General features: G+C 35.6%; 1 protein-coding gene across 2 annotated transcripts; it reads right to left on the reverse strand.

Annotated features, from left to right (window-relative positions):
* Positions 1-241: 241 nt before the first annotated feature.
* LOC120297887 (calcium-activated chloride channel regulator 1-like) lies at positions 242-25,952 on the reverse strand. 2 transcript variants are annotated; one of them, XM_039321031.1, is made up of 14 exons: positions 25,760-25,952; positions 24,021-24,161; positions 21,362-21,512; positions 20,715-20,823; positions 19,563-19,731; positions 19,263-19,484; positions 17,384-17,608; positions 14,654-14,831; positions 12,988-13,094; positions 10,321-10,551; positions 8,822-9,089; positions 5,620-5,784; positions 2,298-2,534; positions 242-1,981 (listed from the first exon to the last, which is right to left on the reverse strand). In XM_039321031.1, exons 1-14 carry the CDS (start codon positions 25,940-25,942, stop codon positions 1,500-1,502), a joined length of 2,868 nt encoding a protein of 955 aa, XP_039176965.1. In that variant the 5' UTR covers positions 25,943-25,952; the 3' UTR covers positions 242-1,499. The 2 variants fall into 2 exon arrangements, with proteins under 2 accessions (XP_039176965.1, XP_039176966.1); XM_039321032.1 differs by lacking the exon at positions 12,988-13,094 and having other exon boundaries at positions 10,321-10,442.
* Positions 25,953-26,013: the final 61 nt, after the last annotated feature.

Consider the following 26,013-nt stretch of genomic DNA (forward strand, 5'->3'; position numbering starts at 1 on the left):
GGGTAGGGGTGGGGGAAGGGGGGTTTTGTTGGGTAATGTTTGTTTTTTATTTGTATATGTTGTTTTTTGTTTTTGTATTGTCTTTTATTTTCTGTAAAATTTATAAAACTTTTTAATAAAAAAAAAAAAGAAAAGTCAGGATGGCAATCATAAGTACATTATTAAATCCCCATCCATTTTCATCTCGCCCATAATTTTGAATTATACCTACAAAAACAAACAGTTCAATACACTTCACAAATGCACCAAAACCTATTTAATGTAGCAGTTGCACACACAATAGTGAACGTTTGGGAATCAATCAAATTTCTTCTTTATTAAACTTCAGAAAGACTGGAACAAATGTTGATTGATGAGTTGGCTGGTTTTCTAGGCCACTCTATATATTATTTAGTGATTTTTTTTGTTATTATTTTTTAAAAATCCTGGTTAGCTGCCCAGATTCATGGAACTGAAACTGTATACATTGAATAAATGTATTCATAAATAAATGAAAATAAGTAAAATTGTTCAGATGGAACAATATTTTTTGTCTCATATGATTCTTCTAAATCTCTCCTTACCATGTATGAAAAACATTATTTTGTCATGAGTCTTGATACTTATTTTACTAATATTTAGGAGAAGCAATTTGGTCCCTGTTGATAGCCATTAGAATTGGTAAGCTATCTTCAACTATAGTTAACGTTGTAGTATAGAACATTATGGTGCAATATAATGATTGGGTATTTGGCAATTTTACTAAATTAGGTGAAAATCCTATTGTTCTATAATTATTTCAACCCAAATCCCCACTTTGATGCTTTCAGATTTCTTGGACTGTAAAAACCATAATTCCTAAAAAGTTGCCACTTTAACCATTCAACATGTTCAACCCATTTAAATTCTGCCTGCAGAAAGTTAATTTAATTTAATCTTTCTCATCTCAGAAAAAAAATACTTCAGTGTAAAGCTGAATCAGACTCTATTATGGTAATACCATTGTAACCTAAACCTAACATAAAACTTATTCTTGTAAATCAGTGTAGATGAAATTAGTGCTGACATTGAGATTGCTAAACAATTTCAGATTGGCTTTATGTTAAATTTACAGTAAAGGTAAAAGAAAGAATAGGTAAATGGGGTATTTGCACAGGAAATTCACCTTTGTTTGAGTAATGAAAGTATGGGGAAATTATTTGTTTCTGTATTTATTTATTAAACAAATTTATATATTTTCCCCCAAATAGTAGGTGACTCCAGGTGGCTTATAAAATTTAAAATACAAGGCTGATAAGTCTTTCTAACTTGTTTTTATTTTGACTCACCTCTTCCTCTATAGGCTGAGGAGAGTGATTCAATTTCTTCTTTTAAAAATTAAAATCAATGATATTGCAGAAATCTGTGTCTATTAACTGGTCTTCTAAATATACATATACAGGTTGTTAGAAGTCTATGTAACTAGCACAAATCATCTTTATTTCTCCTTCCAGTCTATAGTTTTGAGTTCTTACTTCTTCTTACATTGCAGTTTCAGGATTTGGCTTTTTTTGCTTATGTAAAACACAAATAGTTATACATATACAAGCACAAATAATAATTAGAGTAATGCACACTATGATAATAATTAGAGTCACAATATTTATCACATGGGTTTCATCATTGGGAGCTGTCACACTAGAAGTGGTTTTTATGGTGGAATGATTCGTGGGAGGAGCAGAGCTAGGATTGGTTGGTGTGGGAGTAGGGACCAGTGGAGGAAGAAGTACAACTGCTCTTGCTATATTAGATACTTCCCCAAAATTGGTGCCATCATTGGCACGAATGGCAAAATAAACTGCAGTGCCATTTTGTTTTGTGAAGTTTTTCATCTTATGCTGAAATGACTGTTTGGCCCCAGCAACATCAGGTTTCAAATCGGATGTGTTGACAGAAGCAGCACTTTCAAAAGTATCTCTTAATTCCACAGGATTTTCACTCATTTTTATTTCATATTTTTCAGCTGCAAAAAACAAAAAAAACGAAAATATTCAAAGAGACATTAAGACAAATTCTCCATAACACTTGGGAACAGACATCTTTGTCAGGGAAATCTTTGCAACTACTCACAGAGGGTTCTGGGGCATATTCTAAGGCAAATGCATCTCATTTAAACCAAAAGCACTGTGTGTGTGTGTGATAAATTAGACTGCATTCACCTAATTTTATCTGGTAAGGAAAATTACATAAAGAATTAAGTTTGGGAGCTAGTAACAAGTAGTATTTTGTTCCTCCTTTAGCATTATTTCTTCTGCCCAACATAGGAAAGAAAATGTTACCTTTTCCTTTATCATAATCGTTTCCAGGAGCAGTCCATGACAAAAGGAATTCATCCTCATCATTGAGTTTTGCGTCAAGATCAGTGATTCGAGATGGAGGAAAGACATCTGAAGAATTTTTATGAACTCCTGACATTACAAAAGAACCTCCTGAAGCAATTCTGCTGAATTTTCCAAGGTTTGTTTGGGTATCATTGTCACTAGCTTCTGGTCTTGGTGCATTCATTTTTATTTCACCTATTTTAAAAAGTTTTTAAGAAAGTCATTCAGTGGAAAATCCAGATTTTCTCATTATTCTGATGCTTATTTCAGTTGTCTACAAAGAAGAATAGCAAATCATTTTCATATTATTGTTTGTATATATGTATGTGTGTGTGTATGTGTGTGTGTGTGTTTGTACACATACACACAATCATGCCTATTTACTCATCAGGGACTGTGAGATACATAATTATTAGATAGATGATAGATAGATAGATAGATAGATAGATAGATAGATAGATAGACAGACAGACAGACAGACAGACAGACAGAGACACACAGAGAGCATCAGAGTCAGAGACAGACAGAGAGAGACCGAGACAGAGAAAATCAGAGACAGAGAGAAAGAGTCAGAGACAGACAGTGAGAGGCAAAGAGGGCTCAGGGTTAAGACTCTGAGCTTGCCAGCTGCAAAGCCAGCAGCCCAGGTTGAAGACCTGAGCACCACGCAATGGGGCGAGCTCCCGTCCTCGCTCCAGCTCCTGCCAACCTAGCAGTTCGAAAGCATGCAATGCGAGTACATAAATAGGTACCACTTTGGTAGGAAGAGAACAGAGCTCCGTGACATCATGCTGGTCACATGACCATAGAAAGGACAGTATTGGCTCAATGGCCTTGAAACATAGATGAGCATTGCCCCCTATAGTTGACCAGGACTAGGGGAGTAAAATCCGCAGGGAATCCGTTACCTTTATAGTTATAGTTATTTATTGTATTGATTTCCATAATGAAGATCAATTTGGGTTTTTACCCAAAAGATAATATTAGAAATGTATTGGAAATTTTGGAATACTGAAAACAAAATACTGAAAAACAGGCTGCTTTGATCTTTCCAAATGCAGAAAAGGCCTTTGATAACTGACTTTCCTGTTTGGAAGATAACAGTGAAAATTTTATTACATGGGTAAAATCGATTTATACTTTGCAAAAGACACAAATAATTTTAAGTGAAAAAGCCTGGTGAAATAAAAAAAAAGAGAGAGAGAAGTCAAGGATGTCCCTGCAATCATTGCTACTCATCTTAGCTTTGGAAGTATTGATTGGAGTATTAAAACAAGATGAATAACTGCTGGAATGAGAATTAAAAGGGAAATATATAAATTATGGGTGGTTGTCTGATGATTTGTTGATAATGTTTGAAAATTCTTTGAAAGGAATAGAAATATTAAAGGAAAATTAAATGATTTTGCTGCATTAGCTCAATTTAAAATTAATAATTAGATAATGAAAGTATTAACAAAAACAGGGAGATGGAGAGGAAAAAATGGGAACAATGATTTTAAGATCAAGAAAAAGTGAAATACTTGGGAGTTACTATGACTAATATGAATTGTATGTTATTTCAGAATAATTACAATATGTTAAGACATGAAATTAAATTAAGATGATATGAAAGATGAGAGAAATTACAACTGTCATTATTGGGAAGAATTTTTAGGATAAAAATGAATTTACTGTCTAAAATGATGTTTTTGTTTCAAAGAATACGTATTGGGGATAACTGTACAATTTAAGCAATGGCAGAAAAATACATCTAGGTTTGCATGATGAAATAAAAAGTTCAGGGCTTTATTATTAAATTTCTATGCTAGCCATCTTACCAAGGCTTAAATATAAAATCCTCCAAGCTGCAAAGAAAGGAGGAAGGTTGGGAATGCCTGAAATTGTATTTGAAGCTTACTGTTTGGTTTGGATGAAAGAGTGGGCGCTGCTGAAAAATAAGATATTAAAACTAGAATGGCATTCCTTGAACTTTGGATGGCATGGCTTTCTCTGGTGTGATAAAATTAAGGTTAATGTAGCTTTTAAAATCACTATGTTAGAAAATAGAAGCCTGCTCTTTGTTCTTGGCCAATACTGGGAGTTACAAAATGATATAAAATATTATAATATTGAAAACATGAAAAGACATCTTGGGAGAATGGAGCCAGAATTTGTAACTACAATATCAACAGAGTCAGTAAGGAGGTCTGCTTCTGTGGATAGACTATGTCCAAAAGCTGTTAATGAAAGAATGACAGATGTGGAACAAATTTTTATCTGACAGGACAGGAAAGAACTGAAAGGAGAAAAGAAATTGGCTGAAGTTTTAAAAATTAAAAGGGAAATACAAATAATAAACCACGAGAATGACCTGGAAAATATTTTCTGATGAAAGAGTCTTGTTAAAGTCTTGAAAAAAAAATCTGTCCAATGGAATTAAAAAGAATTGAAGACAAATAAAATCTTACAACAATATTTGATGGAACTAAATATTAAGACTGTTAGAAGTAAAAGGAAAGAATATAAAATAGGTTTATTTCATCACAGTTAAATAACACTTTTTTTTTTTTGCAAAACTATGGCAATCCTTTATGAACTTTTTGCTAATCCCAGGATTGAAAAATTGATATTTTATGTATTTGCTTACAGGTAAGGAAAGGGATATGAAATGAAGGAATAGCTGTTTGTAATTTTTTTTAGTGAAGAGTTATTAAATTTATTTATACTTATTGTGATGAAGCTTGAAATTCTTTATATATTTCTTTATTGTATTCTTCTCTTTTTCTTTTTCTTTTTTTCTGCACTTTTTCTTTCTTTCTATTCTATTCTTTTTCACTTAGTTTAGTCTGTATTAAGTATCAAAATATTTAATAAAATTATATTTTAAAAAATCATGTAAGCCATGATATTCCGTGTAATATTCTACAGAAGTGAAAGTTGGACCTTGAAGGAGCAAGATGGGAAGAGTATTTGAACTCTGATGTTGAAGAATACTGCAGACAAACAAATGGATCATCAAACAAATCAATTCAGAGTTCTCAAATGACCCCAGACTCAAATTATCCTATTTCTGACTCATTATGCAATCACCTAGCTCTCTGGAAGAGGCTCTAATACTGGAAAAGATAGAAGTAAAGAGAAAAAGATGACCAGGACCAAGGTCGATGGACTCAATTATTGTCAAGTTAGGTCTTTGTGATAGATCATGATGGAGAAAATCTATGTGGCTACCAGGAGCCCAAAACAACTTGATGGCATCTAATTAATCAATCAATTATTGTTCTTTCATCAATTTTACCATTGTCGACATAGCCTGGCATATATAGAGCATGATTCCTTTGGCGAGTTTGTCGGCTGGTCCTATATCCCCCTTGGACATGCACCTTTATGCTGTATCTACCATTGTCTTTGAATGATGTGAAGTATCTTGAGTAGATTCCATCATTCTTGATAATATCTGCACCTTGAAACAAAAATATTAAAAATTAACAACCTGCATAATGGAGAAATGACACCCAAAATAAGTTGTATTCCTGTTTTTATAGAAGTAAATATTTAATTCTATGTTATTTATATTCAGAACCAAAGAATAGCTGTTATAGGTTTAGAGTTGGTCAAAATGGCTCCACAAAGGCTTTTCCAATTCTGTAATTCTTGGGTCTTAGATTCTAAACACCAATGTTATTGGCATAGATTTCCTAAGACAGTAGGGACCATAATTTATGAGTTCCTAAATTTGAGGGATGATGGGCTAATTTTGAGTACTGTTGTGAGCCACTCAAAGCCAATGATAAAATAGCTAAAGGTTTATCAGAATATAATTTCTCTGATAGAGATATCATAGTGATGGCATATGCCATGCATGATTTTTTTGCATATAAATGTCTGTAAATAATCACGAGAGATATACAGTGGTGGGATTCAGCCAATTCGCACCGGTTCAGCAGAACCAGTAGCTAATTTTTTGTTGCCCAGGCCCAGACTTCCGGAAACGGCATCCACACAGAGAAGTGGTTGTTCACATATTTGAATTCCGCCACTGGAGATATATTCCAAACTTCAAACTAACAGGCCTGTATAATCATATTTTTGTTAAGTGTAGATACCTAAGATAATATACATTTTTCAGAAGACTAGCTCTGAAAAGCAATGTTATGAAAATTAAATGGTAAGGTAAGAAACAAATGTTACCTTGAGTTTCACCAGAGTAAATTTTTGTACCTTGGTTTGCCCAAATCTCTGTGCTTTTCTACTGAAATCAATGAATAATGAAGGAGTTCCCAAGACTTGGAATACCACAACTGCTAAAATATCCCTCATCCTCTGTCCAGACTTTTCTGGGCTGAGTATTGTGTGAGAATTATTTCTAATAATTACATGCTAATCTTTATATCAAACAAAATAATGATAGAATCTCACAATGTTATAAATAAAATTGTTTCACTTTCTTTCTCAGTTTCTCCAGGACTTCTGCCTACAGTCCCCCTCCCCAATAAAGCCTCTTTTTTTTCTAGAAGGTTAAGAGTTGAGGGATTTGACTTTCTGACAAAGTTATATCACTTTAGAGTTAATTATGGCTGAACCTGGATGTTGTTTTTTATTTCAATAATTTGCTAAGATGTCAGACTTGAAGCCTTCCTGTCACAATGTAACTTAGAAGTCTACTCTGTCTAGATCAGGGCTTTTCAACCTTTTCACCCATTGTACCACTTTTAGGATATGGCAACATCCAACTATCTCCAGTCGCCTAGCATGGTGTCAAAAACTTGATGACAAAAAAAAGGAAAAAAGTGATAAAGTACAGGTAGTTCTCGATTTACAAAAGTTCGCTTAGTGACTGTTCGAAGTTACAATGGCACTGAAAAAGTGCCCCCCAAGCGACAGCCGAGCAAGACACCTGCCTGCCCACCCAGTGGCACTCTCCCTCCTGTCCAAGGTTTTCATTGCTGGGAGCATTTCTGTTGCAGATTGGCAGCAGGTGTGGGGTGGGGGTGTTTGGTTTTTATTACCTCCCATCTGCTGGGTGGTTGCAGCAGGTTTTGGTCACTTCACATGACCCTGGGGCATTGTGACCATCATAAATACGAATCAGTTGCCAAGCATCTGAATGTAAATCACAAGACCCTGGAGATGTTGCAACAAAAGTTTTTAAGAAGAGACTGGACAGCCATTTGTCCGAAATGGTGTAGGGTTTCCTGCCCGAGCAGGGGGTTGGACTAGATGACCTCCAAGGTCCCTTCCAACTTTACTACTATTATTATTATAAAAGAGCCGAGGTGGCGCAGCAGTTAGAGTGCAGTACTGCAGGCCACTTTAGCTGACTGTGTTCAGCAGGTCAGCGGTTCAAATCTCACCGGCTCAAGGTTGACTCAGCCTTCCATCCTTCCGGGGTAGGTAAAATGAGGACCCAGATTGTTGGGGGCAATGTAAAATATATATATACATTGCTTACTGGTATACACCGCTTAGAGAGTGCTCGCACTTAAAGCGGTATATAAGTCTCATAAATAAATAAATAAATTCCAGTTGATCGGCGCTTCTGGGCTCAGCAGAAGTGCCAGGATCAGTGCTGTTTTCCAGTGGTGCTTCTTCAGAGCTTATCAGAAGCACCAGGATCAGTGCCGAGCTCCAGCTGGAGCCTGGCGCTGATCCTGGTGCTTCTGCTGAGCCCTGACAGCCCTGCAGCTCCAGCCATCTCTTGCTCAGGCTTGTGCAGTGCTGCCACTGGTTCAGCTCATTCTCCTCGTCCACTACCACTTTTCTAGGATGGTCGCGTACCACCTGCCAGATGCCAATGTACCACTGGTGGTACTCGTACCACTGGTTGAAAAACCCTGGTCTAGAAGTACTGGATTGACTTAGCCTGTAAACATAATATTGGGTTTTGTTTAAATATTGAGCATTTTTTGCATTTTCTTCTTTCATGTTCAACAAGAGATTGCTTAGGTCGTTCTTGCTTCTAGCCATTAAAGTTGTATCATTAGTAGATCTGAGGCTGTTATTTCTCCCATTAATTTTATTTTGAATTTTTGTTTCTACCAGTTCAACGTTTCTCATGACAAAGTCTACATTTAAGTTAAATAAATAAAGGGACAATGTACGGTCTCAGTACAATTGAACCAAATTAATGTAGAAATGTTGCTGATAATCTAAGCGACTGGCTATTTATACCTTGGGGTGAAGATTTTGATACATCAAGCTAAAAAGGGTGTGATAAAGCAATACAACAGAAGGAGAGCAGAGCAGAAGCACACTAGCCACAAACAAGCCTTCCATACCTAATCCAATACAGTTCATATTTTTTCCAGGCAAGCAGCTGCAATGGTGCAAAGAACTCAACAGACCCAGTGGCCAAATATCACTATCACTATTTATGATCTTAGAATAACAGTAGTAAGACAAATATCTGAGTTCATGTGGGTAAGCTCATATCTTTGGAATACTATGTAGAGAAGTCAATGAAAAATATATAATGCAAGCATTCTTCCAAGTACACTTACCAGAACCTTTATCCACAAGCTCTAGATCCTCAGTTGCCGACTTTGATTCAATTGTGGCTGTAACTTTTGCACCAAGTACTGGCAAAAATCCTTGACTGACTTCTGCATAAATAATTATTGGATTGGGAAAAGCATTTGCATCACTGCTTATGTAGGACTTCACAGTTACTGGAGGTTCTTCTAGAGATGCTGCTCGAGACGTTACCGTGATTGATAGCACTTGAGCCACTGAGTGTGTATTATAAAGTGCATAAGTCCAGTCGCCTGCCTGCAGATCAAAATTTGGAAGTAAAATTTTATTAAATATTCACTCTGCAGTTTTTATTTCTCTGCATACTGTATTTCAGAATTCCCCACCCTTTGGCCTGTAGCGGGAGGAGGGGGGAAAGGATGATTTTGTGGGGGAGGAACGCATGAGCGCATGTGGGCATGCACGAACACCCATTGCTTGTGTGAGTGGGGCACTCATATGAGTGGGGCCACGAGTGCCTATGACACGAATGGGGCCATGAAAGCCCGCAACACTCACAGCGATGCTCCCTTGAGTGGGGCCATGAACGTCCATGATGCTCACAAAGCTCACGCAAGTAGGGCTATGCATCTGCCAGCCACCCATGTGGCCCGGTGGTCAGTAGGCCGTGGCTTGGTAGTGGGCCATGGCTCACAGATTGGGAACCCCTGCAGTATTTCATAAGAATAAATAGGCATCTGTATGTGCAGGAATTTTAAAGAATTTGACAACAGAAGCCAATTCATGATCACTTGTGAAGTCTTCAGTTTTAGTTCTGCAGCTTTCAAATATCACTCCCTGGTATTTTTGCACACAGTTGTACACATATTGGCTTTCATATGAACTAAGGTCCCATAATTTCATGATTGTGGCTCACACTGTATGTGTGAAAGATTTAATGATGGTGCAACTATTTGCAATTAACAATATCACTAATATCAATTGACTGTATATTTGAAGACAGTCCATAGAAGACCAGGCTTTTGCCAGAACACTATGCTTAATGAAATGCCATCTTGGGGCTACACAAGAGTGCCCATAAGATGACTCCCTTCAAGAAAGTCTTCACCAATCCAATGTCTTCTATGTACTGCAGCTGTAGTACCTAAAATTCCAATAAACATGGTAAAATACAATTTCAGTTTTCAACTACAGTGGAAATAAGTTATTAGTAGAGTATGACTTCTCCCAACTGTCAAAATGGAATGAATGGACAAATAAATGGCACAGCTAACTGTTGCAGCAAAGAGAAATTTGAAACACCAGGCCACTCCTTTTAGAGACCCTGTTATTTCTTTGTCTCATCTACCATCCTATGGTGCTTCAGCAGATAAAGTAATTGTACTAATTTAAAGTATTCCAAACTTTATTAGTATATTGCTTGCACTCTGAAGTAGACCTGTTTCTCTATGTACTAAAAGGAATGTTAAAATTATAACTTTAATGATAATACAGTTTCCTTGATGGAAAGAAAGCTGAGATATTTTACCTCGGCAGTCCCATTAATCTTAAGTCGAGCAGTTTTGCGATTGGTATTGTCAACTTCAAAATCATTAAGATTATATGTTTTTCCTTTTGGATCCGTCAGAAGAATTCCAGGTTTAGAATTGGCTACACTCCATGTAAGTACAAAAAAAGTGTCATTTCCTACAGTATGATCGATGGATACAATACCATTAAGAAAATTGCTGGCATTAACTTTCTGACTTTTACTTTCAAGCTATAAGTGAAAAAAAGAGAAAGAAATTATGACATAGCAAGAAAATATTATAATTGTAATAAAATGTATTTAATTACTTTGGGAGTATATCATCTAAGGTAGTGGTTCTTAACCTTTTTTAACAAATCACCTCCTTGAGCCAATGAGGAAGTTGTCATCGCCCCCTCCCCCAACATAACCTCTCAATCACAACATAAGAAATAATTCTTCAATTTATGCAAACACTTTTTTGTTTTCTTTAAAATTATCATCAGGACATATAGATGCAAATAATTTATTTCTAGTCTTTTTCCCATATCTCAACTGTGCGAAAAATTTTGGTGCCACCCGTCACTTTATTCCCAAACTTCGTGATACATGTATTTCATTATTATCTTATTTATTCAAGACACTTAAATGTAATGACCACTGAAAAACAAAATTCAATTGCAAGAAAGTGAAATGACCGAAAAGAAAAATAGTAACATTTAATGATTGAATTATAAGTGAAATTTAAGACGCAAAAAGAAATATAAAAAGGGCATAAGAACAAACCGCAATGCAGGAACTAAGAATTTCAAGAGGAAAACTCTGAAACTAAATTAAGATTCGAGGAAAGTATATATAGTCACGCACACTGTAAAAGGGATTAAAAAGACAAAGAAAATATAATATCGAACTGGAGTACATGCTGAAAAAGTACAATACAAAGAGACACACAAAATGTTTTACAGAGCACAAAGAACAAAATGGCTGCCTTGTGCTTGGTGAGCTGATGCCAATTTCTTGATGTCTGGAACCATTTTTGTTAATCACATTCTTAAATCACCGCGAGCGATCTGATGTTTTTGTACGACAGATATATAGCGATTCACTGAACGAAAAAGTCTCAAAAGTGTCCCCAAAACTTCTCGCTCCATCGCCCCCATATCGCCCCCTTTTTGTTCCTTCGCCCCCGCGTCGCCCCTTTTTGTTCCATCACCCCCCTGAAAAACAAAATCGCCCCCTGGGGGGGGCGATATCACCCAGGTTAAGAACATTGAGTACAAAGCTATACAAGGTTAAAGAATAAACGTTGATATTGTTGTGTATTTCTAGTGCAACAACCACTTGACATAGCAGCATCTCTCCCAGATATTACAACATATCTCTATCTATCTATCTATCTATCTATCTATCTATCTATCTATCTATCTTTGTAATTTTTATAGGTAATTGCATATTTTTATTACTATAATAAATAATAAAAGCGTACTTTGGTCTACAGATGGTCCTTGACTTACAGTACTTAATTTAGTGACCTTTTGAAGTTAAATAACATTGAAAAAAGTGATTCATGACCATTTTTCACACTTACAGATGTTGCAATATCCCATGGTCACATAACCAAAATCAGATGCTTGGCAACTGGTTCATATTTATGACAGTTGCAGTGTCCCGGGGTTATGTGATAAGCTTTTGTGACTTTCTGACAAGCGAAGTTAATGGGGAAGCTAGATTCATTTAATTACTGTGTTACTAACTTCAATTGCAGCGATTCGCAACAAGTATGACGAGAAAGGTCATAAAATGGGGCAACATTCATTTAACAACTGTCTTGCTTAGCAACATAAATTTTGGGCTCAATGGTGGTCATAAGTGGAGAACGAACCATAGAAACAATTGACATACACAGGTATACAAACATCTGCATTCACATGCATATAGTTATCAGAATGCTGCAGCTAAGCATACATAAACCTATATGTTTAATCAGATGATCAAGAATAATAAAAAAGTGCAATGCAAAATTAATGATAATGCAAGCAGTGATAATGAAGCAGTAACAGGGACAACAGTGGCAGTAAGGTAGACAATAAATTATGAGAAAGTTAAAAAAAAATTTCTAAATAATTATTGTAAGACACTGGGAAATATAAGAAATGTACTAACATTTCCAAGAAAATACTAACCAATATCATTGGTCTTGTTATCCTAAAAAGTAACACAATAACCCCAAAGCATCCTACACAAATCCAAAAATCAGCAGCCAAACATGAAAAACGGGAGTTATATAATATAAAGACTATGAAAATCACTATGAAGAACAAACAGGCAGAAGATTGGCAGAATGCATCCATGAATGTCAGTTGGTAATCAGAAGACGTGATAAAATGTCTTTAATTTCACCAGACACAGAGAAGTTCCATCACAATTTCAACTGGGAATATGTAAATGTTTTAGATCAAGCCAAATCTAAGCATGCAAGAGAATGTTTAGAAACACGGCATTTGACAAATTAGCCATCAACAGATTGATAGAAATAGCTTCCATTTTCAAACCATTCAAAAGTAATGGTCAAAGGAAGGACCAACTGGATTTGAGAAAATATAAACCCCACTAGCTACTAATCATCCAGTGTTGTTGACAGTCGAGTAATATATGCTTTTAAAAAATAAATAAATAGCTTTCAAAAACCTGAATTGACTGATCATAAATATTTCCACTTTCTGATGAAATTCCACTGAAAACATCAATGAGGGCATTGGCATCCAAACTATCAAAGGCAGCAAATTTTAATCCCCCTAAATTAAGATGGAGATAATCTGTTAGTTTCACTAAAATATTTGCATTATGCCTAAAGGGATTACATTGGGGATCAGCAATGCAGCACTAGCAACAATCCAAATGTCATTTGTAGACCATCTCATTTTTGTTCAAAAAAAAAAGTAATTTATTAAAAACTACAATTAAAAAGATAAAAACTAAAACAAACTAAAAAAATAAAAAGAATGAAAAGAAAAAAAGTGTAAAAATAGAAAGAAAAACAGGAAAGAAACAAAAAATAAGAATATAATAAAAAAGGAAATATATAAAGAAATTACTTTCCCCTTCATCAAAACTATAAATAATTTTAATAATTTATTGCCTCCTCTTAAAATAAAACAAATGATCTCTTCTTCCCATATCCAATCTTTTATTTATAAACAAGCCTTAAAGGCTTGTCATTGGGCTTGATCAGCAAAAGTCCATTAGGGAGTTACTGAAGATAAAAACATATATATCTATTTTAACCTGGTTCAAATAAACCAACATTATATTCCTTCCTTTTAACATTCTTGATCTTGATCTTCAAATCATGTTCTAGAGTTTGATTTATTTTCATTTTTTATCCCTTCTCGCAAAATTGTTCAAGACTTTAATAAGCCTCTTTTGTAAATCCAATATAGGAAAATTTTCCAGGTCACTCTCTTGGTTTGTTATTTGTCTCTTTTTAATTGTTAAGGTGTCCAATGGAATATCATTTTCCATATCATTCTTGTAGTCTGTCATTTGTAATCCCTTTTCAATTCAGTCTCAATCTTGTCAGTTAAAACTTGTTCCTCTTTCATAACATCTTTGAAACATAGTCTATACACAGAGGCAAACACTCTTAAAATTAACTTCTGAGCCCATTGTTCAAAAATATTCTTCAATATATCCAGTGTTACAAAAAAAATCCTCCATTCTCAATTAGAAAGTCAAATGTTCTTCTCCTTTAAGTGTAATAATGGTCCCCTCTAGTATCCAACTTTCAAAGTCATCCTGTCATGGTTTTCTTTTCAAATAGAATTCAAAACAAAAGTATTTTCCCATGGAAGGATTCTTATCACTAATTCCAAAATCTTACTTCAAAGTTATATGGACTCTTATTTGTAACTTTTCAAAAACGAAGTACCCTTTTGGTGTTCATTCCAAAAGAAAAAAAAATTAAGTTCCTAAACTTGTAATTAAATCTTCTTTCATTGTGGATTGAAGGAAATTCACCCAATGCTATAAAGGTAATATTGCTACAAGACTGCAGAATAAGGTTAGTGAGTTTGTGCAAAGTTTGGTGATCTCAGTTTCACATGTAGTCAGGACAACATATTTTAGAAATTATCTAAAAGACAAGGGGGAGCAATGAGAATGGGACAAGGAAGCAGAACTAATACAATTTGGGCATTGAAACTGTGTTCTTTGGGTCTTATTGTAATATCATTTTAGAATACCTGAAGTTAGAATACATGACATACAGTGATTATGAGGATAAGCTCACATTTTCTGAATCACCATTTGTTATTGCAAAACACTGGAGACCTTCAAAGTATATAGTTTACTTTACCTGTCATGGTTGACAGCATTTCTAGCTCTTTTGCAGCACTTGGCCCCAAAGCAATGGTGTGAATTATTGATCCACTACTTTCAACTTCACTAAAGCAAGATCCTATTCCTGAATCTTCTCCATCTGTCAAGAGCACAATTTCACCCCCTTCGGTACTTCCATTTCTTGAACTAATCACCTGTATTAAAAATAAATAAAATAAAATATTAGCAGAACAGGGAATGCAGTATAAAACTCATGAAATGCTCTTTCAAATGAAGGAGCTGGATAACATTCATAGAATAATTATATAAATAATTTGTAATAAAAAGTACAGCACGTTTCCTCAACTGCCATAAAGTAGTGCTGCGTTCCTTAGAAATCATTACCTATGAAATAAAAGCTAGACTAGGTACTTCCTGTGATCACATAGAGTCAGAAATAGAAAGAATGGAGAGAGACAGAAGAAAAGAAAGAGAGAAAATATATTATAAATCTCAGCGGAATGATGCGCTATGAATCCTTCATCCTTCACTATTTTTCCTCTATCTGTTCAATTGGCTTTAGAACCAAGACAATGTACAACATGTACAATATTGCTTTGGTTATTCTAAAGCTCTATTCTGGTGTGAATCTTTCTTTTTACTTTTCAGCAGTACATCACTGCAATTCCATTTTAGTAGTTGCCAGGACTGCCATATAAAATGTCTACCGAACGACAAAATCCATAAGATCTTATAATTTGTGTTATACTGATGAGAGCGGTGTTGTGGTGTCATGTTGTAATGTTGTAAGTTTTGTTTCCTTTGAGTGTGTGTTTAATTTGCAACAAATATAGAAGAGGGGTGGCCTTTGTGTTGTATGCTATTTTCTTCAGTTTGATACACACACCCTCAGCCTGTTGCCATGGGTGCCACTGTTGCAGAACTAGTATTATTGCAAAGAAATCTGCCATCCTAACATCTCCAAGCAGCGATAATAAAAAACGTCTTTCTACTTTGTTATTCTGTTTGTTTATTTTGTCTTCTTTTTCCCTCTAACCCTACTTCTATTAATCTGTCCCAAGCAGAGCAACACTAAGCTGCTTGATTCATATGAAATACACTTTGAAAAAAAAGTGCCAGAATTTTGATACTACAAATATTCCTACCACATCCCTTGCTGTATCCTCCTATCATACTATAAGCATTCCTGTGTTTTCTAACACAGAGGTCCCCAACCTTTTGGGCACCAGGGACTGGTTACGTGGAGAGAGTTTTTTCCGCGGACCAGAGGGGATGTGGTTTTGTGTGTTGCCTGCATCCTGTGGATGGGGCTTTCCTTGTTTGTGCAGATTGGTTGCTGGCATGCCGCGGCCTGTTACTGGTCCATGGACTGAGGGTTGGGCACTCCAGTTCTAAAACACTGCATACATTTTATGTCATGATTAATGAGGTCAGCTCAAGCTTGAGATGAGATGACTTCACATTTTCATCCTTCCGTTCCTCAGAGACTATCTTTTGGAATTATGATTTATAAAATCTGCATTTGCAGGCATATTCCTCTTCTCTATATAGGAAAAAGTTCTTTCCACAGTAGTTTTCAACTTACAACTATTCATTTAGTGACTGTTCAAAGTTACAACGGCACTGAAAAATGTGACTTATATACGTTCTTCATACTTATAATCATCATAGCATCTCCACAGTCAAGTGAGCAGAATTCAGGCACTTGGCAACCAACTTGTATTTGTGACAGTTGCAGCACCCCAGGGTCATGTGGTCACCATTTGACGTCCTCCCAGCTGGCTTCTGACAATCAAAGTCAGTAGGAGAAACCAAATTCACTTAACAACCGCATAATTCGTTTAACTGCAGTAATTTGCTTAGCAACTGTGGCAAAAAAAGTCATAAAATTGGGTGTGAGACACTTAACAACTTTCTTACAACAAAAGTTCTGTTCCCAATTGTGGTTGTAAGTCAAGAATTGCCTGTAGTATACAACTAAACAGACATGTCAAACTCGCGATGTCACGATGTCGCGCGACATATAGGAACTTTTTCCCCCTTGCCGGCAATGGGGTGGGCGCGGTTTCTTCGTGACGTGTCCGGCCCGTGAGCTGGCAGTTTGACACCCCTGAACTAAAAGATGAAAAGAGTACATGAGCTGTTTATAAAATAAAAATATTTTCAAATTCTGAAACTCCACTGTAAGAAGTGCTTCAAAGCAAATCCAGAAACTGGCCTGCAGGCTAATCCAGTCAACAAGAATTGCAATGCCAGTCTACCTCTCAAAAATTAATATGGAAATTCTACTTTTAATTGTTTTTTTTAATAATTAGGAAGAGAAGCTCCCACTGATAGAATGGCATTTTTTGTCCCTCATTTCCACACTGATGAGAGATGATGGATCTTAATTTGGCATGGATGCTGTCCAGGAGTTTCCCCCAAAATAAATATAATAAATGCAATTTAAATAAAAAAGAGATCAAATTGCCATCAGATCTTCATAAAAGATCACTGCGATGATGAGATTTGTCATTTTAAAATACGCATGTCTGTGTGCGTTAATTTCAGTAGGCATCTATTAAAGCTGTGGTATTTGTGAATACTGCCAACCCAGCTTTATCAGGCTGAAAAAATAACAATGATTGAATGATATAATTGCTTTATGTTTCTCTTAAAACACCTGCACCAGCTCACTGTACAACTTATGTCTTGGGGGGGGGGGGGAAACTAGAAATAAAAGTAATGGAAGAATGTTTTCTTTCACCTGAAATCCTTGGCGCACTCCAGCACAAATATTAGTCCCTCCATTAGCTATGGTAGGCAAATAATTCACAAGATGCTGCCGTATTTTGTCACTGACAATCTGTTGCAAGTCAATCGTAGTGCTGGCAATGCTTTGAAACCTTACAATTCCAACCCAGGAACCAGTTTCGATGATTTGTAGGATGAACACTTCTGCAGCTTGCCTGAGACGAGCAATGCGATCATGCTGCAAAGAAAGAAAAAGAGATGGGAGAACGGGGAAGAGTGACAAAGTTGTCAGTTGTCAATACTGCCTGAACAACCATTTCAAATGCCTTTGTTTTGGCCAAATGATAAAATCAATTTAAAAGCAGCAACAGTTGGCCTTAACCCAACCTTGATCTCAAAGTTCTAACAGCTTGTTCAAGATCTATAACTAAACATTTATGGTATTTTGAACTGATTGGCTTGGGAGAGACTTAAACTCTACCTTCTCTGGTTCCCCTGTATTTTTTTTTAAATGAATTGGTCAACTTGTGATTAGTTGGATGAGAAAGTATGAAACTTTGAAATTGTGTATTGTTTCCCTGGCTTAAAGAGGAGAAGACTTGGCTTTTGTACAGGCAGATCTCGACTTACAACAGTTCATTTGGTGATTCTTCAAAGTTACAACGGCACTGAAAAATGTGACTTATGACCCCTTTTCACAGTTACGAACTTTGCACCATCCCCATGATCATGTGATCAACATTCAGGTGCTTGGCAACTGGTTCATATTGATGACCTTTGCGTGTCCCAAGGTCACGTGATCACCTTTTGCAAACTTCTGACAAGCAGAATCAAGGGGGAAGCCAGATTCGTTTAACAACTGGGTTACTAACTTATCAACTGCGGTGATTCATTTAACAACTGTGGCAAGAAAAGTTGCAAAATGGGGCAATATTCACTTAACAAATGTCTTAATAACAGAAATTTTGAGCTCAGTTGTGGTGATAACTTGAGGCCAATATCACTGTAATTCCCTTTTCAGTGATTGCTATTCCTAGGGAAGCCCGGCTCCTCACTTCCTTTCTTCAAGTAATATTCTTAAGGGAGTTTCCAGCTCCCACATTGATTCCCCACACCTAAACTTCTTTCTTAAACTCCCACTCTTTGATAATCCTTATCCAGCAGCAAAAAAGGCAGAGGGCCATTAAGACAGTGCCAAAAGACATAAAAACGTAACTTTTTGCTGCCTTGATGATCAAGTGGTCAAACTGTTGATGGATGACCCAGAGTTACCTTTGAAAGTGTAGCTGGACAAAGGTACAATAAGAAAGAAGAAAAAAAGAAAATGCAGTGATGAAGTAACCCCAGAGGGTTGCATGTGCCAGTTGGTGGAGGCTTTCCAAATAGTGGATGATGTTGGAGAAGACAAACTCTCAGTCAGGGAATGAACCAATTATTGCAATGCTGCAAAGTTCCATGTTCCATACTGCTTTATGGACAGCAGCACACCACAGACCTGTCCAACTGGACATTAAGTGTCTGCTGTAGGGCTTTTGGGATAGCAATTTCCTGCCAGCTTCAGAACAGGAAGATGGCAAGACAAACCAGATGTATGGATGCAGCAAGGACGTCTTCCCTGCTTTCAAACTGTCTTACAAAACCCTGCTTCTAAGGCCTGTTTAACATCTTGGATCATATCTATCCTCTTGGATAACTTTCCCTTTTTCAGAACAATTCAGCAACTATAATTTTATTATAGTTTCATAAATAGCCATGCTAATGTTTACAAAAAAGAAGTGTGTATTAGTTAGAAGGGATTAAATATTAATACCGACTTAACAGCTAACCCAGCATTCCTATAAGAAATCACTTTGAAGTTTTCTATTAAAAGAATTGTCTAACACTACACTTACATCTCTCATGCTTCCCGAAACATCAAGCACTAAACAGACAACTCTGTCACGTGCTTGCATCAAGGTGAAAGAGGGGTCAGGTAGAGGAGTATTTATTATAGATGAAGAGGCGAAGTCAGTGGAATTCATGATTACTTCCCACGTACTCCTATAGTTGCAGAATTTGTTTTGCAGGTTTGGTGCTTCCATATTATGATTACTTTCATTACAGAACAGAGTAACCTAAAAATATAAAAGTAAGAATTAATCAGGAGGACAAATATCGGATCAGATTAAATGCTTTACATTAGTCATACTTACAGAAGGTAGACTTTGCATATACATTATCGACACTGGAGTGCTTTGGGTTTTATGTGGTACAAATTGACATCCCGGTTCATACATCTGAGTGTCCTCCCGGAATCTGCAGTCTCTGTAGTTTCCTGGTCCAGTTGAAAATATATAAACACCAGTGATACTAACTGAACATCTAAATGATAAAAATATACATAATTTACAAATGAAATATTATGACATCAATGTAAAAAGAGAACATTTGTTTCAAATTGAGCTTGACTTCTGATAACTTTTGGGGTATATCCATTTCATTTTTTTTGCAAGAGTACTAAAGTGGTTTGCTGTTGCCTTGTTCCAGGTTTGGCTTAAAGCTCAAGTAATTCTTGGTCTCTCATTCACGTCAGGAGAAGATGTTTATATTAAACAGAGAATATCTGAAAAAGCAGGATAGGAAGAGTATTGACAATTATGAATTTTGGTATTGGAGGGACTTCTAGGGAAAAAATGGGGAACTGAAGATGGCTCCCAGAAAAGCAGAGCTGACAACCATGGCGGAATGGAGAGCGCTGAGCAGCTCTTTGAAAATTCTTCTACAGACAAGAGATCACCCACCAATGGTCCAGACATCTGGTCCTTCCAAGATGATAGTCCTTGGTGGAATTCTGGGAGAAGAAAGGTTAGTCATCTTGCTCAAATCCTAGTGGACCCCTTTGACATTTACGTTTTCATGCTTCCTTTTATAATCACTTTTAGAAATTACTTGTTAACTGCCTTTCAGCTATTAGGAACCTCGGGATTCACTTGTTTTACAGCACCAGGTGAATTTCCTTCAATCCTTAGTGACAGAAAATCTTCAAACTATAAGTTTAAGGACTAAAACAAAAGTTTATTTGAATAAACAGCAAAACAAATGGATTAAGAGCCCAGATAATTTTGAAATAAGGTTTTTTAAATTAATTATAAAGAAAACTTCCCATGATATTACACTGGATGTATGAAAGAAACCATTGTCTTAATAGCTTAATAATTGAAAAGGATATACAAATAACAAATCAAGACAGTGACCCGAATTATTATTTGGATAATAATTGGATCTAGACAAGTAGATAGAAATAGATGAAGTGCTGAAATCTAGACACTGTATTTTATTAGATCAATATAAATCGAGGAAGATACCTTGTTGCCTCAACTTTCTTTTCGTTGGTAACATAGAAAGGAGCATCATAATTATATTCATCAAAGACACCCCATCTGAGATGAGCCCACTCATGAACAAAGACTCTACCTGTAGGAAAAAATAAAACAACTGAATTGTAATACAATATTTTAAATTTACAATAGTCGGTAAGAAGTTGATGTTATGTGTATGTGTTTAAATGCTGTTGGAACTGTAGACATACCATTGTTAGTGAGTATTTAATGGTGATCTCACTGAAAAAAGTTTTGGAATTGAAGCTGCACTTAAAACTATGTGCAAGTCCAAAGGGGAAATTCATTAAGTAAAGCATAGATGACTTGCTGCACAAAATCGAAAGTTCCTTTTCTATCTTATTACTAAACATGCAGACACCCAGCCATCTTTTGAATCTGGCCATCCTCTGAATAGACCCAGGGTCTATTCAGGCTGGAGGGTGTATGGTTTGTTTAAAATGCAAACTTGTTAAACTTTTGCCTGAGTTTTGACCCTTTAGAAACAAGTGAGCAAGATTAGGCATTTATTTTTCATGAACTTTCTTATTTTGTTGGTTCTTGTTCAGTCCCTGCCTACTGAAGGTTTCATTAATGAAAATGAAAAAAAGACCCAGTTAATTACAATATATTACCTCGAGATCCATAAACATCATGCAAATTGTCATTTGTCAGAAATTCTGGCGTGAAATGAATGTATCTTCCTGGTATCCCACAACCTCCATACTGCAAAGTGTAGGGATCATCTCCAGATTTCACATAAGGATCAGCTACTATGATGTCAGCCTAAAATAAAATAATAATGGGCATATTTTAAAGATCAGTGAAGAAAAAATTGCTAATACAAAATTATCCTTGGTCTTAAACCACCTCTTAGAAATTCATTGTATATTTTATTTATTGCATTACACTATTCAGTATTCGTTAGCCTTGAAATTGCCTATAATGAATACAACATCTTTTATGGTACTTAATTGACAAGGTGTTGCACACTGGCATGGAAGTAGTCAAAATTAATTCCTTCTGCATCTGAAACATAAACTTGGATCACCATAATAATGAAAGGTTTGGTTGATACTCATATGATTTAGTCATATTAAGTATATCTTTAATTCATTTAATTATATTGCAGAGATGGGAAACTATTGTCCTTCATAATTCCTTGCAGCCACAATTAGCAGGAGAAATATTTAGGGATGTGAGCAGTTATTTTTCAGCAATATCAGCAACATCTTTGCAATACAGAGTCACTTTGTTAGACTGTAAGAAAGACTCTTTATATCACAAAAAACCAATTACAGCAGGGGTGTCAAACTGCTGGCCTGCGGGCCAGTTGCATCATGCAGAGGCCACAGCAATCCCAACTCCAGCAATGCAAAAAAAGTTATGATATGTCGCAACATGTCACGTGATGCGGCAAGTTTGACACTCATGAATTACAGTAAAACATTAATTTAGTGGACTACTATTTAGCAGACTTGAAAAAGATTGAGTAAAATTTTCATTTAGATGTCATTCCTCTTCAAAATAACAGGCAAATCTGTTACAGCCCAAATAGTTCAGATAAATCAAGATACATTTCAGTTAATTTCACCTTAATAATGTCATTCTAAAATAAAAACAAATTATGTTATGTGTCAATTTCTATAATGTTGTCACTATCTAAATGGTGAACATTACAACAGTTGCTTAATTATATCATTATATAAGTGATATAAATAGATTCAAAAAAGTACTTTTGGATTTAGCAGATCTTTGAGAATAATGGATATCTCTTTCCTTAATAGTCCACTAAATTGAGTTTTAGTGTTTTAGAAATTGTTTTAGTTTTAGTTTAGAAATTGTTTTTTTCCAGAAATGAGCATAAAGCTCACTTGAAGGTAACAACTTTTCTGTTATTCTTTGACTGCAGAGGGTATTGGGTAGGCATGTCCAAACTTTGATTTGCCTGGGCCATATTAAGTTGGGTTGTGAGGAGGAGGAGGAGGAGGAGGAGGAGGAAGAAGAAGAGATTCAGACTTGCAAGATTCTGTTACTGTAGGTGACCCTAACAGCATTGTTTCTTAGTCTAGTCCAGGGGTAGGCAACCTCGGCTCTTTTATGACTCATGGACTTCAACTCCCAGAATTCCTGAGCCAGCCATGCTGGCTCAGGAATTCTGGGAGTTGAAGTCCACGAGTCATAAAAGAGCCGAGGTTGCCTACCCCTGGTCTAGTCCATCTTGTAGGGCTAACATTGATTTAATTGCAAACTTTCTGTAAATATGGAGTTTTACATTCATAACCCCTGCAAATATCACAGTTGCAATATCTTAAAATTGTCCATTTGGAAGGACCTGTTTAGGCTATTGAGTTTCAGTGAAGAATCTGAATACAGCCGGCATAGTTGAACTGTTATTACATTTATTTCTTTTTACTAATAGTCAGAATCTGTCTTTGTGTAACTTAAATCTATTACTCTCTGTCCTGACCTCTGGAATGAGAAAGAGAGTGAGTGAAAAGCTCTTTACCTTCTAAATCTGTCACCTTTTTTATTTATTTATAAAGTATCCTATATTCTATCTCAGTTATTTTTTCTGATGATTAAACATATAGAGCTCTTTCAGACTCCCTTCTTAAAAGGCAAATACCCTTTCAAAGCAACTGCAATTGGAGAAGGCAACTGAGTTATAAAGACAAAATCAGAGACCTGCAGCTAAATTATAATTTCTGGGTCTTAAAATATCACATTTTTTTTATTAAAAATTTTTAAGAACTTTTACAGAAACAGAAAAAAAACCAATAACAACAACAACACAAAAAATAAAAAAACAAAACAATACAACCCTCCCCCAACCCCTCCCACATCACCCCCTCCCTCCCCCCCCGAGCTTCCCAGAGCAGAATATAGGCTTAATTAAAAGGAATTAACAAAATTATAAGATAATTAAGAACAAAATATATATAAATACAGAATTATAAACCTTAAAAAGAAGTATTTAAAAAAGAAAAACAAAGAAAAGAAAAAGAAAAAATAGAGTTTTTATAGAAATTATAAAAAAGCTAAATGATATTTTTTCATATCCAATTTAAATTGTATAAAATTTATCCATTTTTCCCATACAGCAAAAAATTTCTCTTGCGTTTGCTCTTTTAAGAAAGCCGAAATCTTTGCCATTTCCGCCAAATAAGATACTTTAAAAAACCACTCTTGCAAAGTAGGCAAAGATTCCTTCTTCCAATATTGACCTACTAACAGCCTTGCGGCTGTAATCAAATAAATATCACATATTTTTGAGGAATATTCTCCACTTACTTTTTCGTAGGATTCTCTTATTACTCTTTTATACTCTGGTTTTGATGTCCATGTCATTGGAATTATAATTTTTACAGACTTAAAGTAAAATCTTCGTTCTGTAGCACTGATGAGATAATTGGATGCTTCTTTAACCATATCCTAATAGAAACACAAAATGCAAATATATTCACTTTGTTGTGGAGCTGTCAATAGTTACTGCTTAGGGCTCTGTACATTGTTCCACTGATTAATTGTTCTGACTGTCAGGAAATTTCTCCTTAGTTCTAGGTTGCTTCTCTCCTTGATTAGTTTCCATCCGTTGCTTCTTGTCTTGTCTTCAGGTGCTTTGGAGAATAGCTTGACTCTCTCTTCTTTGCGGCAGCTCCCGAGATATTGGAAGACTGTTATCATGTTACCCCTCGCCCTTCTCTTCATTAAACTAGACATACGCAAATGATTCTACCTAGACCTCAACTTCCCAGAATCTGAAAGTTACAAATTATGTTGTATCTTTTTTTGTCCTTTCTGTATTCTTTTTTTCTTGAACACTTGACAAAATCTTGACATTCAGGAAATTAGCAAATGAGGCTATCTGCTATGTTGAGAAACTATAAAAAAAGAATTAAATTAAATGTATGTGAATAAGATCCATTAAAAATAAAACTATTTAATAAAATTTTGCTAAAGCTCACAGTCTTGTTTAATATATGAATATATAAGAAATATACTTTTCTTCCAGCTTGTTTGTATGAATTTTCCTCATTTTTTTATATCTTTCTGATGTAATGAACTATTATGGTTCCCATAATCTCAGTAAACATGTTCATTGGCCATATTGATTAAAAAAGAAGACTTGTAGTTCATCTTCAAAAACATCAGGGTGGGGAAGGCCAGCACTAATATGATATATTGTGCCAGAGATCAAATTATTACAATTATATGAAATGAAGGAGGATTTCTTCATCTCTCCTTCAAAGAGGTGAAAGAGGGAGACTAGTTAACAATTAGCCTGATTTGAGTGTGGAAAACTTTTAAAATGGAGCACAAAGTCCATATGATAAAGGGCAGCATTATGGGCCTGAGTATTCAAGTTGGTTGAAGCGTTTATGAATTTCTTTAGAGTTTCATAAACATTAATGGTGGAACTTCATAGTAAAAGCAGGGGGTACACTTACACATCACCAAAGAGGAAAGCATTACTAAAAGGACAAAAGCAGGAAAGCAGGAGACTGTGGTGAGTTCTAGTCCCTCTTTAGTCATGAAAGCCAGCTGGATGACCAACTGGCCCAGTCACTCTTTCTCAGCACCTTACAGGGTTGTTGTTGGGAAAATAGGAGGAGGAAGGTGTGTTGAATATGTTCATTGCCCTGAGTTATTTGCAAAACTAATAAAGGCAGGATACAATTAAATCAGTAAAATATTAGACAGAATCAAGTCGCATGATCAATAGAAATAGATAAAAATGGCAGCTATAGTTACAATTTAAACAAATATATTTTAGCTTGTTTATCAGTTGATATTCGTGCCTATTCAAATGGATGCCAATCAGAAAAGGTCTCTTTTCTTATTATCAAATTGGTCTCGAATTGCCCAGTCCCTTGACACAGGGAGCTGTCCACCGTAACACACACACACACACACAACTTGGAAGTTAACTCATTATTTACAAGAGGCAAATAGATTCTACCACTATATAGCTAGCAGAATTCTTAATATATTATACAGTTAATATATTTGTAAATGTCTAATTATCATACCTTTATGTTGGTAACAATTTTGTCATCTTCAGGTATCGTTGGATTAATAGCAATAACAATGTCTTCAAAACCACTATTGTTGAGATTGATCATCGTTCCCATTACTCCATGTAGTAGCATCATTACCACCAAAATGTCTTGACTGATTGCCATCTTTGTTGGCACTACTTTCCTCACCCTCATTGATTGAAAGAATGGCACAGAAGTATTAGATATGCAGGTATTTATATGTGCAGTCAACTTCAGCATATCTT

Source organism: Crotalus tigris, unplaced genomic scaffold, assembly GCF_016545835.1.
Source record: "Crotalus tigris isolate CLP2741 ecotype Arizona unplaced genomic scaffold, ASM1654583v1 scf7180000023718.2468807, whole genome shotgun sequence".
In the NCBI taxonomy this organism is placed as follows: Eukaryota; Metazoa; Chordata; class Lepidosauria; order Squamata; family Viperidae; genus Crotalus; species Crotalus tigris.